Source organism: Felis catus, chromosome C1 (assembly GCF_018350175.1).
Source record: "Felis catus isolate Fca126 chromosome C1, F.catus_Fca126_mat1.0, whole genome shotgun sequence".
In the NCBI taxonomy this organism is placed as follows: domain Eukaryota; kingdom Metazoa; phylum Chordata; class Mammalia; order Carnivora; family Felidae; genus Felis; species Felis catus.
Window position 1 is genome coordinate 105665587 of NC_058375.1, and position 17395 is coordinate 105682981.

General features: G+C 48.9%; 3 protein-coding genes across 7 annotated transcripts; 2 read left to right on the top strand and 1 right to left on the bottom strand.

The window, feature by feature from the left end:
- Positions 1–41: 41 nt before the first annotated feature.
- On the top strand, positions 42–2386 carry CC1H1orf56 (chromosome C1 C1orf56 homolog). The gene is made up of 2 exons (XM_045033496.1): positions 42–1245; positions 2082–2386. Exons 1-2 carry the CDS (start codon positions 199–201, stop codon positions 2100–2102), a joined length of 1068 nt encoding a protein of 355 aa, XP_044889431.1. The 5' UTR covers positions 42–198; the 3' UTR covers positions 2103–2386.
- A 1924-nt stretch (positions 2387–4310) lies between these two features.
- Positions 4311–10219, bottom strand: CDC42SE1 (CDC42 small effector 1). Its single transcript, XM_023259138.2, has 5 exons — positions 10064–10219; positions 6661–6974; positions 6038–6148; positions 5241–5329; positions 4311–4945 (listed from the first exon to the last, which is right to left on the bottom strand). Exons 2-4 carry the CDS (start codon positions 6712–6714, stop codon positions 5255–5257), a joined length of 240 nt encoding a protein of 79 aa, XP_023114906.1. The 5' UTR covers positions 6715–6974; positions 10064–10219; the 3' UTR covers positions 4311–4945; positions 5241–5254.
- MLLT11 (MLLT11 transcription factor 7 cofactor) lies at positions 9278–16759 on the top strand. Of its 5 annotated transcripts, none has more exons than XM_045033498.1 (3): positions 9278–9791; positions 10943–11061; positions 15506–16759. In XM_045033498.1, the coding sequence occupies exon 3, from the start codon at positions 15512–15514 to the stop codon at positions 15782–15784; it is 273 nt and encodes a 90-aa protein (XP_044889433.1). In that variant the 5' UTR covers positions 9278–9791; positions 10943–11061; positions 15506–15511; the 3' UTR covers positions 15785–16759. The 5 variants fall into 5 exon arrangements, with proteins under 5 accessions (XP_044889433.1, XP_023114905.1, XP_019693380.1 ...); XM_023259137.2 differs by having other exon boundaries at positions 9282–9791; positions 10943–11107; positions 15510–16759; XM_019837821.3 differs by having other exon boundaries at positions 9282–9791; positions 11036–11107; positions 15510–16759.
- The last annotated feature ends 636 nt before the right edge of the window (positions 16760–17395 follow it).

A 17395-nucleotide genomic window follows, 5' to 3' on the forward strand; every position in this document is an offset into this window, starting at 1 on the left:
GAGTTCCTGGGATTTTAGCTCAGCCCCTCGGGCTACGGGCTACGCCGAGAGGGCCTGGGGGAGGGGCGTGGCGCGCGGTAGGAACCCCACGGGCCTCGGTTCCAACGACCCCCTGGGTCGAGAGTGGAAGGGAGGGAAGAGGTGGGAGACCCGGCCTCCTTCGCTGGCCTCCTCCTCAGCCGCCCACTGCCCGGCCCCATGGTCCCCGCCGCCGGCGCGCTGCTCTGGGCCCTGCTGCTGAGTCTGGGGCCCCGGGTGGCGGGGGCCCAAGGCCTGACTTCCACCGAGTCGCAGCGGGTAAGTTTCCGCTCCGGGGTCCCGATGTCCCGCAACTACCGGACCACCCCCCGGACCGGCGCTCCCAAGAAGATGAGGGTAACAATGGAGGACGAGGATGACCTCGTGGCCCATGCCGACCGCCTGGCAGGCCCGGCCGCGGCCGAGCTTTTGGCCTCCACGGTGGCCACAGGCGTCAGAAAGTCAATTGTGTCATCGCCGGAGGAAGATGAGTCTTTGGAAGAGGGGGTTGTGATCAACGCCAGAAAGAGTAATGTGAGCGGAGAGGCTCTCCGAGCGACTTCCAATACGGCGAGGATGCCCAACCCGAGGTTTAAAGCAAATACCCAGGAGCCCGAGATCAGGATGTCTTCTTCAGACCAGCGGGCCAACACGTGGATGTCCACTGAGGACTTGGTTCATCCCGAGAGTACCATGAGCCAGTGGTCAACAGCAGGGTCCACCCCGAGACCGTGGCCACACCCCTCACCAACAGCCATGCCGCCAGCAGAGGACCTGCGGCTGGTTCTCATGCCCTGGGGCCCATGGCACTGCCACTGCAGGTCAGGCACCATGAGCCGGTCCAGGGCAGGCAGGCTGCAAGGCCTTTCCGGGCGCCTTCGAGTTGGAGCACTGAGCCAACTCCACACAGAGCACCGGCCTTGTACCTACCAGCAGTGTCCCTGCAACCGGCTTAGGGAGGAGTGCCCTCTGGACGCTGGTCTCTGCCCTGACACCAGCTGCACCACTCAGACCACCACCACCACCACCACCACCACCACTACCACCACCACTACCACTCCCATACCGCCCCTCAGCTCTAGACTCAGACCCACCCCCTTCCTCTTTGGCCCCAGCCCCAGCCCCAGCCCCAGCCCCAGTCCAGCCCTTGCTTTTTGGAGACGAGTCCGGATCGGGCTGGAGGATATTTGGAACAGTCTGTCTTCAGTGTTCACAGAGATGCAACCAGTAAGTGTTTGGTGATAGCCAAGGACCTTTGTTGATGAAAAGTCCTGACATCCAAAATCCTGTTGGGTCAACCAGCCGGTGTGCTTCCATGAACGTCATCTGTTTGGTCATTCATTCATAATATACTAGTTATTCACATTATTGTTAGCCATTGATTCCACTCATTTCTTGGGCAACTGCTGGTTGGTTAATGGGTAACATGTATGGATCGTTAGAGAATTATTGACCAAATTGTGAAGATTGTAGGTATATCAACAATTCTTGATGCAGACAATAGATGTGGAAGATATAAATCATTCTCAGCTCATGAATGCAGTCTAATAGTAACAACAGCTAATATTTAAGGTCTTACTATGTGCACTTTACCTGGATCGACCCTCACAACAATGCTGTGAGGTGTTATTCCGTTACAGAGGAGGAAATGGGGGGCATTGACACCAGTGCCGAAGCCCTCCACCACCACTATCCCAAAGAACTCCTGGGATGATTTCCAGTAACTTAAGAATTCTTTGGGAAGAATAGTCCTCTGCATTACCAAATGAACTACCAAAGGTTCTGATTGACTTGATAAAATATTCTCAATTGTTAGGATTTCGGGACCTTTGTGGGAGAGAGGAAGGACACTAAAATAGTATATACAGTCAGTCATTTTGCAAGTTTGTTTTTGTCCTTCTCCCCAGGTATCCAATACCAATGATTCAATATAAAGAAGCCTAAGTAGGGGGCAGTAGCGTTGAGGAAATGAGGGCTTATGGGGAGAGGGAGATGAAGCAAGGAAGGGAAAACATAGATGTGGTTCTAACATTTCCCCTCTTCTCTTCTGTTTTCTTACCCAGCTAGAGAGAAACCGCAGGTAATGGCCACTTCGTCCTCAAGAGAAGGTGTCAGCATCTCAACCTCCCCACCCTTTCAATCCCAGAACCTACTGGATATTTTTAGTACAGAAAAAATTAGAAAAAATATTGGTCTTGTGTCTCTTTACAGACGTATCTGAGGGTGGAGGCCAGAAATCTCTTCAACCTTAAAACTGAACCGTGTAGCTAACACCATCGGGCCTGATCCCTTCCCTTGTCCTCCAGCATATTTCACCCCCACTCCGTACCCCAGGATAAAATGTTCATGTTGCTCCTCTTCCTCCTTTCCCAAGTTTTTAGTGATTTTTTAAAGATGAAGAATCTCAGATGAAAGCCAAGAAGAGGGAATAGGAAGAACAAGGAGGTGAGCTCTTGGAAAAGGATGGTAGTCTTCTTATCTTCACAGTACTTGGCCTTCTCTCCTTGGAAAGGGTGATGTTGGCACAGAATTCCATGTCGGCTACTTCCTAGGAGTGACATCAACCATATCTGTCCTTTGACCCAACACACACCTGTAGTGATCACTCTGCGACTATTTTGCTTACACGTTTTTTATTTGAAAAATGTAGTTAAAAGTCCAACACATTTTTAATATAAATTATGACTCTTGAACCCATTGCCATCACTCTTAAATATTGTTAAAGTGATGGTAGCATACACATTAGAAAAGGTAGCTAAAGGCAAAAGAACACCAAAGAAGACTGTGTCCAAAGAAAAGACATCAGAATAAGGCTAAAGATCAGGGTGTCCTGAGTCCACGGGCCCCCCCATCTTTCTACCCTATCCTGTTAACCCTTCAGATTGAGTATAACTCTCAGGCCATTAAGCTACTTTAGGACAAGATGAGCTACTTTCAGAGCAACTAGCTAGATTTGAACAATAAATTGGGAATGTATGACCAATCTTAGACCCTGAAAAGGGCAGGAAATACACTGAAATGGAAACACAATTAGAACCTGTCACTAGAGGAGGGACACACTGGATGGATGGTGGTCTCAGCAGAGTGGATCCTAGTTCCCACATTCCTGACCCCATCACCATCAAACAGGATGCTGCTTGTTACGGAGCTAATGAGAGACCCCCCACCCTCTCAGTCTCTGAGCAGGCGGGAGCTCACCGGTTTTGTCCTGCCTTCCTAACCACCCTGCAAGGAAGGGGACAGAAGAAACACCTGAGAAAACAAACTGCCTAAAGACCCTGTTCCTGCATTATTTTCCCACCTAAAGCAGACTCTTCAGCCAGGTGGGGAGTGGGACCTGGTCTTCAGACGAAACTCCCTGAGTCTTATTCGTATCTGGTTCTAGGACCAGGGCACAGAAAGAGAGCTTAAAGTTTGCAGAGGACACACCAGGGTGTCTGTGGCTCTCTCTATTGCCTCTTCTCCCTCCCTCTCCCAATCTCACCAAACCCTGTTCCTGCCTCCATACTACAGGAACCCCTTCTCCACAAACAAGAACAGAGAAGGGTAGTAGGCATCGCATCCACCGGAGACATGAACCCATGTGAGCAGAGCAATACCCTGAATAAAGAGCCTGTTTTAGAGATGATGTGTGGCCCCGTTGAGCCTGCTTTCTAGAGGGCCTAGTTCATCAATGGCTCAGGCTTCAGATGAATAATGAAATGGGTGTAGGGTGAGGAAAACACTTTACAGAGAGATACCTGGACTCTTGAGCAGTGGCCCTCAACTAGGGGTGATTTTTGCCCCCGGGGGGAGACATTTGGCAATACCTGGACATTTTTGGTTGTCGTAACTAGGATGGGCCAGATGTGCTACTAAATATCCTAGGATGCACAGGATAGTCCCCCATTACAAAGAATTACCCAACCCAATGTCAAAAGTGTCTGGGTTGAGAATCCATGCACTAGAGGTGTCCCCACTCCCATGTGGTAAGGACTGGAAGATCCCTAAACTTACAGACGATTGTTTTCAACCAACCACTCCTCCCATCTTCAGTGGTTTGGAGGTCCACTCAGAGACCTACCTCCTAGTTTTGCAACATTCTGGGTTTCTCTCCAGATCCCTCTTTCTCCTCACCTGGGCCAGCAGGGAGATTGGCAGAGGGCAGGCAAGGTCCCCAAGAGTTAAATGGAATACCATCAGGTTAAGATCCACCTCTAACCTAGGTCTTAATCAATGGGAAACAAAAACGTTCCTAGTGGGGATGGGGTCAAGGGTAGAGGTAGTAGAAGGAGGGAGGTCATTAAGAGAACTCATCTTAAAATTTTAATTAAAGATGTTGGGGGACTCACAATGCTACAGAAACAGGGTTAGAGGCCTAATTAGAGAAAGACCCTGGTAGTTGCAGAGAGATACTGAGGGGCTGTGAGCTTAAAGTCTGAGATCTAAAGAGAAAGAGTAGACTCGGCAGTGGTCACCCTCCCCTCCTCTCCCTGCTTGACGTCTGCTTCAGTTCATTCCAGGAGGAAGAAGAAGGGCAGGTAAGGAGCTTCTCAGCAAAAAGCCGGCTTCAGCTTTGGGAATCTCACTCACCTACCCCATTTAAGGAGTTCCAGGTTAAGAGTTTAAAACAGATGGCACCTAGACCGTCATTCAGGAGAAGGGAACTTATCCTGGGTTCCCAGAAAACTCCTATCTCAGATCTGAGAGTGTCCGGGGCTTCAGCTGAGCTCCTCTGGCCAACCAGTAGTCACTTGGTCAGTCCTGCTGCCTTGACCCCATCTCCAGGAGGGGCTATAGCCAGAGGGAATAGAGGGAGTCCAGCCCCCAAGCCTTCTGAGGCACTAATAGGCAGATAGGGAAAAGAGGGACCCGGGGGTCACTGGTTCTAGGAGGGAGCAACATCTCTTCTGGGCTGGACATGGAGTGGAGGCTTCGACAGCAGAACCTGATTTAAAAAGAAATTGAAGAAGGAAGATTAGTCTCAAGGAAAACTGAGGCCTTAGGGGTAAGGCACCACCTAGTGTAGACTCTCGGCTATTTCCGCAGCATGCTCTTTTCTCGATTTCTATCTGTCTGTGCCCCGCTGTCTCTCTGCCCTTCTGGGTCCTCCATTCTTGACTCCCCCATCCTAATACTTGCTTCTCTCACCTCCCATTCTTGCAGGGGATCGGGGTTCTGAGGGGGGCGTCAGGATGTGCTATCGGGCTGGAGATGTTGGACGGGTGTCCTTAGTTACTTACCATTCCTGTCGGAGCTACAAGCCCCTAGAATTGCTCCATGGCCTGTCTCGGTTTCCCTTGGATCTCATCTGCTCCTGGACAGCACCTGTCTGTGAAAAAGCACACGTGAGACCCTCATCCTGTCTTGATATCACACAGGAAGCGATCTCCCCTGTGCTCTCCATGGAAGAGGCGGACCCCATTGCTTAGGCAAAAAAAAAAAAAAAAAAAAAATCAATCTGAAAAGGTTAAAACCAACCACCATTCTTCCAAGGGAAGTTTCAGTGTCTCCCTTCATACTGACTTTCATGAGAATAAGATAAAATGGGTCTTCTACTAATAAGACTCTCACAAAGGACTCTCTCATATTTATCGGAGTTTCACAATTGGTGAAAAGACTCCTTCACTATCTCCAGGCCTATTTCCCTTGTTCTGAGAGCAGAAAAGTGTATTAGACATTATTTAGGACAGGGGTGCTCAGTCAGTCTTTTTCCTGTCCTAATGCACCCGGCCACAATATGACTATTAACTCTTAACTAATAGAAGGGTCTGGTTTGGGGGAAAAGCCCTCCAAGTAACTCTGGGGTCACATATATCCCCTGTCCCAGTAAAGAATAATTTACTAATTATAAAAATGAGGGAGCTTAGGCCAGAAACCTGAAATGCCAGGTCTCAGGTTTATGTGGCTGGTGACCAGGACTAGAATCCTAGCCTCTTACTTCCCCATCGATATTCATATGTCCCCTGCTTAAACTTCAAAAAAGGGGAATGGTTCTAGGCCGCAATCCCACATCAACCTCTCCCCACTGCCTTGTTACCATGGTAAGTCCATCTCCGGCCCCCATCTCCCCAGAGCCAATGTGAGTCAGGTGGACAAAATTCATTGGTTCCCCAATCATGGTCCGGTCAATTCGTCTCCTCTTCTTCTTCTGCTTAGAGAAGACAGGGGAGTTAAGTCTGAAGCCCCCTCTTCCACACGAAGTGTGGAAAACCACTAAAGGAAGAGCTAAGGGCCTGATGGGCAAGGGTATGTGGCATCACAACAGGGAAATCACTATGGTCTAACAATATAAACACAGAGAGGACACAGGCAGGGTGACAATGACAGGAGCCTGCAGAGTGAATGCCAAAGAAAGGACATATCAAAGTCACCTCTGGCTGATGAGGAAATAATGGGGGGGGTGGGGGGGGGGACGGACAGGTATTAAGCTCCGCCTACAACTCCCAGAATGGACAGAAACAGGAAGTGACAGCTAGGGCTATTCAGTTCCTCTGTCTCCCAGTTCCCCTGTATCCCATGTGCACACCTGCCTGGCCATAGAGACTACTGTGACGGAAAGGGAGGCAAGCAGGGTGCTTTCTGGGTGCTGTGTTTGCCTTACAGGACGCGGTAACTGACTTCTGTGTGTGCTGGGGTGGGGGTGGGGGGTTGGGGACTCACCGGCTGGGGTTTCTCTACCACGCAGCAACCTAGTTTGTGCCAGAATTCACTCATGTTCCCTGATGGTTCCAGTTTCACTCCTCTGCCTGAGGCCCCAGAGGGCTCTTGCTCTGGTGCTTTGACTGCCCACTCCTCAGTGCCCTCAGGTGTAATGACAACCCGGGTTTACTCAGCTGGACAGGTCTGGAGACAGCACAGTCTGTGGTACCCTTGGCTGGGCAGTGAAGGTCAGTGTCTCCGACCCTGAGGGACTAGCAGGATGAGACTGGGGTGAGCAGGCAGGCACAAGGTTATGTCTTCTCAGCCCCAGAAACCTGGATGGGCAAAAAGTAAAGAGAGAAGAAAGTTGGTGAGAAATCCCATCTCTACCACCAGCCCCTCCTTGAGAAGCCTCTTGATGAGCCTAGATCTTCTTGTTCTCTCTTAAAGACCCTGGTCCTGCACCCAACACTAACCTCTCCAAACACAGGAACCTCACAGTGTGATGCCCAGAGAAAGGAAAAGAACCAGAAGGGCACCAAGCGGTTGAGGAGCTGCTGGAACCAAGGGAGAGGCAGGGAATAGAAGCATTTAGGGTGAGGATGGGAGGGGCCAAGGGACACTGGCACAAAGGAGCAGTTTTGGGGGTGCCACAAGTCCCTCCTCCCATCTCCCTGGGTTTAGGGCAGAAGGGGAGGGGCAGTTAAGTGACCTTTAAGAGGAAATGGTGGTTTTTTTGTTCTCACAAACAGGGCCTCCACCCTTGTCCCTCCCTTTTTCCTTGCCTTACCCTAAACATCTAGATTTTCTTTAAGACCAAGAGAGGCCTTGACTGCCCAGGTTGTAGTTGACTAACTGCAGCAGGTTGGACCTCAAGAAAGACTTTCTATGGTGAGGAGTTTCTTCCCTCTCTAATCCCTGCCCTTGTTCCTCCTCATTTCCTTCAATTGAGATCCAACCTCTCCCTTCAACAGCTCCTTTATTACTCGACCTTGAGATCTTTCCCGAAGGCTGTATACACCACACTCCTGCGTGTGCACCTCTGTGTGCACATGTGGCACGGCCAGGATTCCTGCGTGTGTGCCTTGGACAGATGATCTGTGCACAGGCTGTAGGGACACAGGTACCAGGTATCTTCTGTCCCACAAGGCGTCTTTCTCCAGCTCCCCACCCTCTTCACATGTCCCATCGTGCAGTGCCGCTCTGCTCTGCCTCATCCCCCATGGGGCCTCAGGCCTTCCCGCCTGCCTCCTACTCTCATGCTGTGACCTGTTCTCTCCTCCCTCCTCTCCACTTCCATTCCCAAGCTTCACCAGCCAACCAGACATGAGGAACTTTCCAACAGCATTAGTGTCCAGGGAAGAACTTCCTTCCCTTTTCCTCCCGGCCAGCCAGGCTAGGGCACACCTGGGTTTCCCCTGGGCTCACTGCACTTCCCCAGTCCTATGATACAGGCAGCCTCAAAGACTCCAAATGGGGCTGCTTCATGAGTATTACACTCTAGCACGAATAGGAATCTCCCTCCCCTCCACACCTGGAACCCCGATGCTCTGGACCCAAGACCGCTCTAAGAACTGAGAGGATTTTCTAATATAGCTTTGGGATGAGATCACACAAACACTAAGATACAGCTTGTAGGGGAGAGAAAGACCTAGGAGCCTGAGCTTTACTTCCCTTCCCACCACTGGAGGGGAGGAGTAATGAGACAGGGGCGGAAGTCAGAACACAGCTGTCCAGAGAGGGGAGCTGTGGTCAGTGGGGAAGTCAGTCAGTCACAGGGTTTGTCGCAATGGTGGTGGTGGCGGGTGTTAAGGGCTGCAGGCGGGGGAATGAAGAAAACAATGGAGAATCAGAGGAAACCCCCAATACCACCAGCCAGGCTTTACAGAGAGTGGACTCTCCCCCAACACCCAGCTGAGTGGACAGAAGTGGAGGGTGGGAGGGAAGAGGAGAGAAGAGGGGAGAGGAGAGGGAGGGAAAGGGGCAGTGGAGAGAACAAGGACGTTTCTGTTCCTTTTCCAGGGATCTGGCAAGAGCTGGGTGGAGGGAAAGCATGTGTGTGTGGGACTTGGCACGAAAGGGCCAATGATGATGAGAAGTGACCAGGAAATTCCATTCCCCAGGACACAGAACATAAGGGTCTCTGAAACTTGGCAGGGGAGTCGGAGTGTGGAGAAGGGTGGGCAGGGTGAATGTGGTGGTGGCAGGGGGTACAGGCCAGAAAAGGAAGTAAGAGCAACGGGCTGCCACTCTCCTTTAAAGTATCTAGAGATGAGTGGGTTGAGGAAAAATGAAGTCCGGAGCTGGTAAGCCCAGGAGGAAGAGACACCTGCATTCACTGCCCACTCTTTTAGCCCCCCAGTGGAGGGGAAGGGGCTGGGAAGAGAGCAGGAGGACTCAGCATTAGACTGTGTAAGGCCATATCCTGACAGCCTAGTAGCATTGAGAACTGGGCCTGAGTCCCAAACAGGAAGGCTGAACGATGGAGCTGGGAGACACCAAGGTCACACTAGGACTTAGGAGCTTCCCAACCACTGGGGGAGTAAGCAGGAGGAGGGATGGGAGAAAGGTTCCAGTGGGAAAGGATGTACAGAGGTAGTTCCCCGGTCCTGTTCTAGCCCCAAACCGGTTTTCCCGGTCCCGCTGCCTTCAGCCCCAAGGCCTCCAACCCGCTGCCCAACAAGCCTTCACAAGAAGCAGCTGGAGAAAGAGAAAGAGAACTGAGAGAATGGAGTGGGCAATTCTGGCTCTCAGCCCGGTGCTGCAGCTGGTTCCTTGTGGAGACCTCCCGACACGCAGGGCTGCTGAGGGGCTCCGGGGAAGTAGGGGAACAGCACTCTTCGATCAAGTGACAGGCATCTGCCCCAGTACCGACTGTGCCTTTCCCCAAGGAAGGTCTTGTGGGGGCTTACTAGGAACTGGAGCTAGGCCCTAAGCTCCCTCCCCAGGAGACTCAGTCCCATGGACTGCATTTCTGTCCACTCCCCAACTCTACCCAGAAATCCTCTGCTCCTCCCAACGCTGAACTAGGATTGGGATCCCGCTGTGAATTTTCCAGACTGTCACTGTCTTCCGTGGCTGCTTTGGCCTCAGATTTGGCCGTCCCAGGACCCAGCTGTGTGCTTCACTGTCCAGCACACGCCACCGCCGAGGTTAGTGCGTCTCGGAGACTTTATCCCCTCTGGCCTCCGTCCCCCCACCCCCCCATCCCAGTCCCTCCCTGCCCTCTGCCCTTCAGCGGCCACGGCCTGCGCACCGCACGGGCGGGGATGGAGACTGTTCCTCTGGGAACGCACTCCTCTTCCCACCAACCCTGCATCTCTACAGTCCCAGCCTCCCTCCCCCCCACCCCCAGCATCCGGTGCGTCTCCACCCGGCAGCGCAGGCGGGGCTCACCGCCCGGGGACCCCCGCCGCGGTCTCACCTGCCGCGCTTCGGTGTCGAGGCGTGCGGCTGCTGCGGGTGGGGGCTCCCGCGCCGTGCCCGCCGGTGTGGGGTTCCCGGGCTGGCTCCGCGGCGCGGTGGGAGAGCCGAGGGCGGGCCGGCAGAGGTGGGGCTGGCTCGGGGCGGAAACGGCGGCGACGCGATTACGAAACCCGTCCGGCCCGGAGCTGGGCGCACTGCTCCCCCCCGGACTGGGGAGGCACTGCACCACACGGGGCCGTGGGAGGTGGCCTGGCGGCTTCGGCCGGCTGGCACCCCTGCGCGGGCCGGGGGCGGGGGGGGGGCGCCCAAGCCGCGATGCCCGCAGCCTCACGTCCCCCCCTGCGCGCCAGGCATTGCGGGGCAAAACTAAGAGGAGCCCCCAAATCCCCCGGGCCCGGCTAAGTTTAGAGATTCGTGGAAGCACCCCACCCTATCCTCCCGTGCTCTCCCCGAAGTGGAACGGGGCTAGGTTTATTTACTCATTGTGAGGGTGCGGAGGCGAGTCGCAGGAGTAGGGATTGGAGGGGGGAGGGGCGAGGATTTTTTTTCGGATTCTCAAAAATAAAACATTTCGTAACTTGAAATCCTTAAATTGAGGCATAAAGGGACACCCCTCTATTGTTATCCAGAGTTAAGCTTTTTAAATCCATAAGCCTAAAATTAGGGGACAATTAACTACTCATTCATTGCACCCCAGGCACCAGGGGGGTGCGGGAAGAGCTCCGGAATAATTGTGCCGACCAATAAAGCCTACGGAGATGCTTTAATCCTGTCTCCCTCCCTGAAGTGTTCTGGAACCTATCATTTGAATTAGCCGAGTCAGGCAAGGAGGGGGCGGGGAGTCCTTCCGCCCTTCTTAGGAGGGGCTGCATTGCAGGGGGAGACTGAGCAGATAGACTCAGCCACTGGAGCGAGAGAGGGAGTGAGAAGACAAAGCCGTCAAAGCCCCAACAGCTTGCTTTTTCTCCAGCCCTGAGCAGACGCCGGAGCCTCGAGGTACTCCTTCCATCTTGGGAACACACTAGTAATTCACTGATAACAGGTAAACTAAATTGCGGGAAGGGGGGGCAAGGGGCTGCAAAGATAAAAGAGCAGCTGCTTCTGGTTAGGTTGAAGAGCCTTAATAAGGATGAGGTGGGGACAGTTCAAGAGAAGGGGCGCTGTGAACAATGGGTAGGTTTTGGTCACCTTTTTAGATCCCTTTGCTAAGATTTCCATTATTGCCTTCTAATACACAGACATTAATTTCTAACAATTGACATGGAATTATTATTTCTCAGCGTTTATCTCATTTCAAGTATCTATTTGCCTATAATTTGTCTTAGGTGTTTTATTATCTTCATTTGTTATCTCCATCTTCCTTTTCAAGCTATAATTTGTTTTACCTGTTTTTTGATGAATCTGTAGTCTTACTGTATTGCTCTAGCCTGTACTTCCCTATATATATATATATATATATATATATATATGTACATACACACACACACACACACACACTTTTTTTCTGTGGTGTTCCATTGATGTGTCTGCCTTCACCCCAAACTTATTTGTCTCCATAGGAGGGAATTTGGGGGAAGGGATGACATAATATTGAAAGTAATCCTGACCTCTCATTTAACAGCCTCCCACTCCCCATCTCAAACCTTTGCTCCAAAGAAAGAGGCAGCTTGAGGTAGGAAGGTGGGGGCCTCTGTGTTGGAGAACTGCCTGATCCTATATTGAAATCAGTACAGCCCACAAAAGCTACATAGCAGATTCTGGGAAGGAATGCTTATTTGCAGCTCAGTGAGAATAGATGGGGGAAGGTCATGGCTAACAGGGAAATCCAAAACCAGAATGAGGGAGGCACTTATACTGAAATGCCAGAGAGCTTCCATCCCCTCCAACCACCATCCCTGTCATTCCCCCCAATGGTGGCAGCATGACACAGCAAGGCCCTGTCAGGCAGGTAGGCCTTGGGTTCCCACAGAGGGTCTAGACAAAGGGTATTTGGGTGTGTCTGTGGGGCTCAGAGAGAGTGTGTCTTTTTATACTACATATTTGCTAATCATGTATCCCTAAGAATACAAAGGGTGATATTTAGAAATTACCTTTGCCTAAAGTATCTGGATCATTTAAAATGAAGGACATTTGGAAGGATTTATTGAGCATATATTGTGGTACAAGGCACTGTCCAAGCCCTTTAAGAAATGGAAAGAGAGATGAGGTATGGATGGAGAACAGTTGGGGAGGGGAAGAGAAAGCTTGCTGAACAGGGACCTCCTGCAAAATTTGGAGACTTGGGAATTAAATCCATACTATATTAAACACCAGAATTTCCTTACTGATGAGAGTAGTGTCAATGGTATTTTAGTTGCAATTTTCTGTGTGGTCAGTGTTCTTGACTTGAATTTAAATGTCATACATGCTTGTATGAGTGTCTTTCTATGCATTTGGTACTCTCTGTACATGTCTCCGAGTTCATGGCATAGCTAGAAATTTTAGGCCTTGTAAGTTAATATTTTGTAAAATTTCCTTCAGCATTTTTTTATTGCAAGATACCCTCTGCCAGACGCTCAGGGATTGTTTAGACAATTGTTATACATATCTGGTTTTAAGAAAAGGAGTCAGTTTGTCAAAGAGCTTTTTCACTGTCTCAGATTCTAGCTTGCTCTCTACTGTCTTCTGCATTTTCATCATTCAGATCAGAATCACAGGAACAGTCAACATCTAATCTACTGAGTATCTGTTCTTCAGCAACTAAGAATTCTTACAAGTTTTGAGAATATTGGTATAGGATTATATAAAACTGTACGCAACTATCTATGTACAACACATCAACAAAGACCAGATGAGGAATGAGACCTATGTTCTAACTGGCTGGAAGGCTTCACGAGTCAGCAGATAATTTCTAACATGTTTTCTTTTCTTTCCTTTAAAAAAAAATATACCGTATGTTACAGCACAGAATATATTTATTTAAGTAATCTCTACACCCAACATGAGGCTCAAACTCACAACCCCAAGATCAAGAGTAAAACACTCCACTGATGGAGCCATCCAGGAACCCTAAACATGTCTTCTAGTTTTAAAATTCTATGATTTTTCCCCCCTGTGATTCTATTTTTTAAAGACTCTATCATGTGCCCACATTATACTAAGCTTGATCTGGAGAGGACTGGTAAGGGAGGAGATATTAAAAAAAAAAAAAAAAAAAAAAAAAGCCAGCAATGTAGGCAAATAACTGGCAATTTAGTTAAAAAAGAAAAGGAAGGAAGGAAGAAGAAGAGGGGAAAAAAAAAGTCTCTGGTCAGAAGTCCGTAACATTGATGATCCTAAGGTGGTCCCTGTCTGAAGCCAGAGTAGGTAGTCTGATAGGTCCAACCATTTTTTGTAACTCTTTCTGTGCACATGTCTCTGGAAATTACTGTGGAAATGATCAGAGTTGAGTATCATAGGATGATGACCTCACCTTTCCAGCACCCTCCCCCACCCTGTTCCAGTCCCCACATAACCTTCCTTCTAAGCAATTTCTCTGCTGAGTAATGCTCAGTTCCCAGGGTTTATTTTGGAGCCTGAACCTCAGAAGAAAAAGAGCAACTGAGAACTGGCTTTTAACATTAAAAACATCCTGGTCTGCCCACTCACCAGTCCTAAAGCCCCTACACTCACACATAACTGTGCTCTAGATTAAGGCTTTTTTGTTCTGGCTCAGTAGAGACAGTTCACATTATATGCGGTTATAGTTCCTGTAGTGCAGTGGTTCTCATGTTCGCCTAACACATTATATGGGGGCAGTTGGGAACCTATTTAAAGCCACTGTTTAGGAGCCTCAGGCCTGGTAGGAGCCAATGGAGTGTACTGGGAGGAAGGCCTTTTAAAATGGGGGTTCTATTTTTGGAGGCAGTGGAATGTTCATTCTGCTTCTTTGGGAACATTTCAACTAATGCTTTTGCCCCTTCTTGGCTAGTAACCAGCAGGGTGCAGGAGGCATACTAGTCCTATAACATCAGGGTGTGGGTGGGAAAAGATGATAGGAGTACTTGTTAGAGCATAGAAAAGTATCGAATTCTGTCAAAGGACTTTCTCCTTCCGGTCTAAACTCTTACTTTCCTTACCTGGAATTCCCAATCCATTTGCTGTCAGGTAAATTCTAGCATTAGGATCAGAGAATCAAGGTCTTGTTATAGCATAGGAAAATTCTTTCAGCACCTACCTGGGCTTTGTTTTGAAGGAGAGGTAGGCTAGAGAAATCTATAAATACAGGCTGTTCAGGCTTACCTGTGGGCTAAAAGATGGGAGTGGCAAGTTATGGATGGATAAAGAGAGAAAATTAGGGGTGCTTTGGTGGCTCAGTCAGTTGAGCGTCTGACTTCAGCTCAGGACACAATCATGGGTTCAAGCCCTGCATCAGGCTCTGTGCTGACAGCTCAGAGCCTGGAGCCTGCTTTAGATTCTGTGTCTCCCTCTTTCTCTTGCCCCTTCCTGGCTCATGCTTTCTCTCTCTCTCTCTCTCTCAAAGCCCTTTTTAGAGGTACCTATTAAACCAAAGTTAGCAAAAAGCCAAGTATTTAAAAACATAAGAATTCAGGGGAATGATTTCTCTAAAGACTTGAATTCTTCTAGGGACTCCTGGTAGTCTTGAAACTTGGGTGGTATTTTAAGATGGAGAGCAGAGAGGAGCTTTCCAGGTTGGTGGAAACACATGATGTGGGGAGAGTGGAGCACCTGGAGAGGGCATGGGAGCTCTGCGCCCTCTTCCTGTACTTGGCCTTGTGTATCTCCTCCATCTGCCATTCCTGAGTTGTATCCTTTTATAGTAAACCGATGATCTTGTACGTAAAAGAAATAATAAATACAAAAGATGGAGAGTAGACAAAGTTAAGCAAGACAGAAATGAGCATAACTAGCAGAGACTGTACCATGGCTAGGAAGGATGAGCCAAATTCTAGAAAGCCTTGAAAACCAGACCCAAGATTGACTTGAAGCATTAGGCAGTGAATAAGTCCTTCCAAGATGGGAGAAGGCAGGAAATGGTAGAAAATAGTAATAAAGGAAAGGTTCCCACAGCTTGTCCTAGGAAATCTGGATCATGTACAGAGGCAAATGATAATGGGAAGTTTTTTTTTTTTTTTATGTTTATTATTTTTTTTAACCTTCATTTATTTTGAGAGAGAGAGGGCGTGCATACAAGTGGAAGAGGGGCAGAGAGAGGGGGAAAGAGAAGCCTAAGCAGGCTCTGTGCTGTCAGTGCAGAGCCCAATGCGGGGGGGGGGGGGGGGGGGGGGGGGAGGGGCTCCGTCTCATGAACAGTGAGGTCATGACCTGAGCCCAAATCAAGAGTTGGATGCTTAACCGAAGGAGCCACCTGGGTGCCCCTGTGAAGTTTTTAAGTAAGGAAAGGCCGTGGGCCATGAAGAGGTTGCTATAGAATGAGGACTAACAGCTGGTTCCTTTCTAGGAAGTTATGAGGGACCCTGTGAGTAGCCAGTACAGCTCCTTTCTTTTCTGGAGGATGCCCATTCCAGAGCTGGATCTGTCGGAGCTGGAAGGCCTGGGTCTGTCAGATACATCCACCTACAAGATCAAAGACAGCAGCGCTGGCAAGATGACCGGGCAACCAACTGGAGTTGAACAGGAGAAACACTCCGAAGGCGATGCCCTCCTGGAGTACAGCACCTTCAACTTCTGGAGAGCTCCCATTGCCAGCATCCACTCCTTCGAATTGGACTTGCTTTAAGCCCAAGACTCCTCTCTCCACCACCTTGCCCTGTCTTCCCTTGCAAGCCCCTCCCTTCCCACCCTTTGTCCTGTGAATCTTGCTCTCTCCCCTCTATGGTGTTGAGGTGGTGCTGATGAATCTGCCAGAGTTGTGTTGTATTTATTATTTATTTATTTATTCATTTATTTATTTATTTATGTTATCAGTTTTTCTCAAAAGCCCTTAAGCCCCAAAGTTATCCCCCCAGACACTAATTCCAGAAAGAAGCCTGGTGGGGGGCGCCAGAGAGTAGTATAGTAGTTCAAAATGGGGGACAATTTTTTTTTTTCATTTTAATCTTCTTCAGAGATTGCTCAAACCTAATATCCTGCTCCAGATCGGTAAACACAAATCTTTCTTCAACAGTCGCTGAAAACCCTGGAAGCTTTGAGATTATCTACTACGAGACAGCAGGATTTCTAAAAGGCTGTTAAGGTGTTAAGTCTTGCTGTTGGATCTTGCTCCTTACAATACCTTCTTTTCCTCAGAGAAATCGGGTGTAATGAAAGGTATAAAACAAGAGGTGATAATACCTCATGGAAAACGAAAATAAGGGAAAGAATTGAATCGTTTCAGAAATAACTATATTGTCAAAGGGGTAGTCCTTCAAACCTTTGCACTTTACAACTTTGCTCCTAACGCTAGCTGAGGGAAATGACTCCAATTTCAAATCTTAAAATGTAATCTTGCTGAGTACTATGATAATTTGTAAGGTATGATTCTGTTTCTAAAAGGCATAATAGGGTTTGGCCTTTAGTGTTTTAGTCTTGCCACCTCCTGCGTCTGCAAGGAGAATACTGATCAATGGGCCTCAGGCACAGTTCCTCAGCTACCTTGAGACCTTGAAATAATCACATTATGACCCTACACCTTGTACCCCCATTCCTTCCAAAATTATTGCTGCTGATTTGTGCTGCCATTTTCTCATTTCTTGAATAAAGACATTCAATCCCAGGCCTGGATTCTAGTTTTCTCTGTCTTCAAAGAGAAGCGGTATAGATCTCCGAAATTAGCCTTGCTTTCACCTTCAGCTTATATATTGTCTTTCAATAAGAGTTCTTTTAGTAGCCTTTGTACATTAAAAATGATGAACATCAGGTTGGATAGGTATCAATAAGGGTGAAATCAACTTAAAATTACAAAGCTATTTAGGAAGAAATGCAAACAACCACTCTGCTTGACCATTGGCTACCAACGTACTGAGGGAGTAATTCTAGATGTCTCAGAAGGCATCTGTGGCACGAACCGTGCTCTTAATGATCTCAGTATAGACGCCTTAAAAAAAGAAAGTCATCCAAATCCGTTATCTGCTTATTTATAACTCAACTCATTAAAAACAAAGCCCCACTGGTCATTTTTGGGTCCTTACTATACGAAAGGCAATGAGCCAGGAGATATAAAAGGATACACACGGCAATGAAACAAGATTTTGACTCTCAAAAAAAGGGAACCTGTAAATACCAAGGTGGATCATACTTGGGGAGTATGCCATACTTTAAAGATGGCACTACCAAGTTCAGAAAAGGAGGTAGACGCGAAAACAGTTGGCTTTGAAAGGCCCACCAAAACCGACAAAAGCCAAGATCTAAT

Excerpts from the sequence above, each read along its gene's own strand:
- CDC42SE1 (XM_023259138.2), bottom strand. The coding sequence starts at position 6,714 with ATGAGTGAATTCTGGCACAAACTAGGTTGCTGCGTGGTAGAGAAACCC. Across the intron at positions 6,149-6,660 it reads TGGTAGAGAAACCCCAGCCG|AAGAAGAAGAGGAGACGAAT; the intron begins GTGAGTCCCCAA and ends TTCTCTAAGCAG. Across the intron at positions 5,330-6,037 it reads CCGGAGATGGACTTACCATG|ACAGGTGCTGTCCAGGAGCA; the intron begins GTAACAAGGCAG and ends GCTTTTTCACAG.
- MLLT11 (XM_045033498.1), top strand. The coding sequence starts at position 15,512 with ATGAGGGACCCTGTGAGTAGCCAGTACAGCTCCTTTCTTTTCTGGAGG.
- CC1H1orf56 (XM_045033496.1), top strand. The coding sequence starts at position 199 with ATGGTCCCCGCCGCCGGCGCGCTGCTCTGGGCCCTGCTGCTGAGTCTG. Across the intron at positions 1,246-2,081 it reads TGTTCACAGAGATGCAACCA|CTAGAGAGAAACCGCAGGTA; the intron begins GTAAGTGTTTGG and ends TTTCTTACCCAG.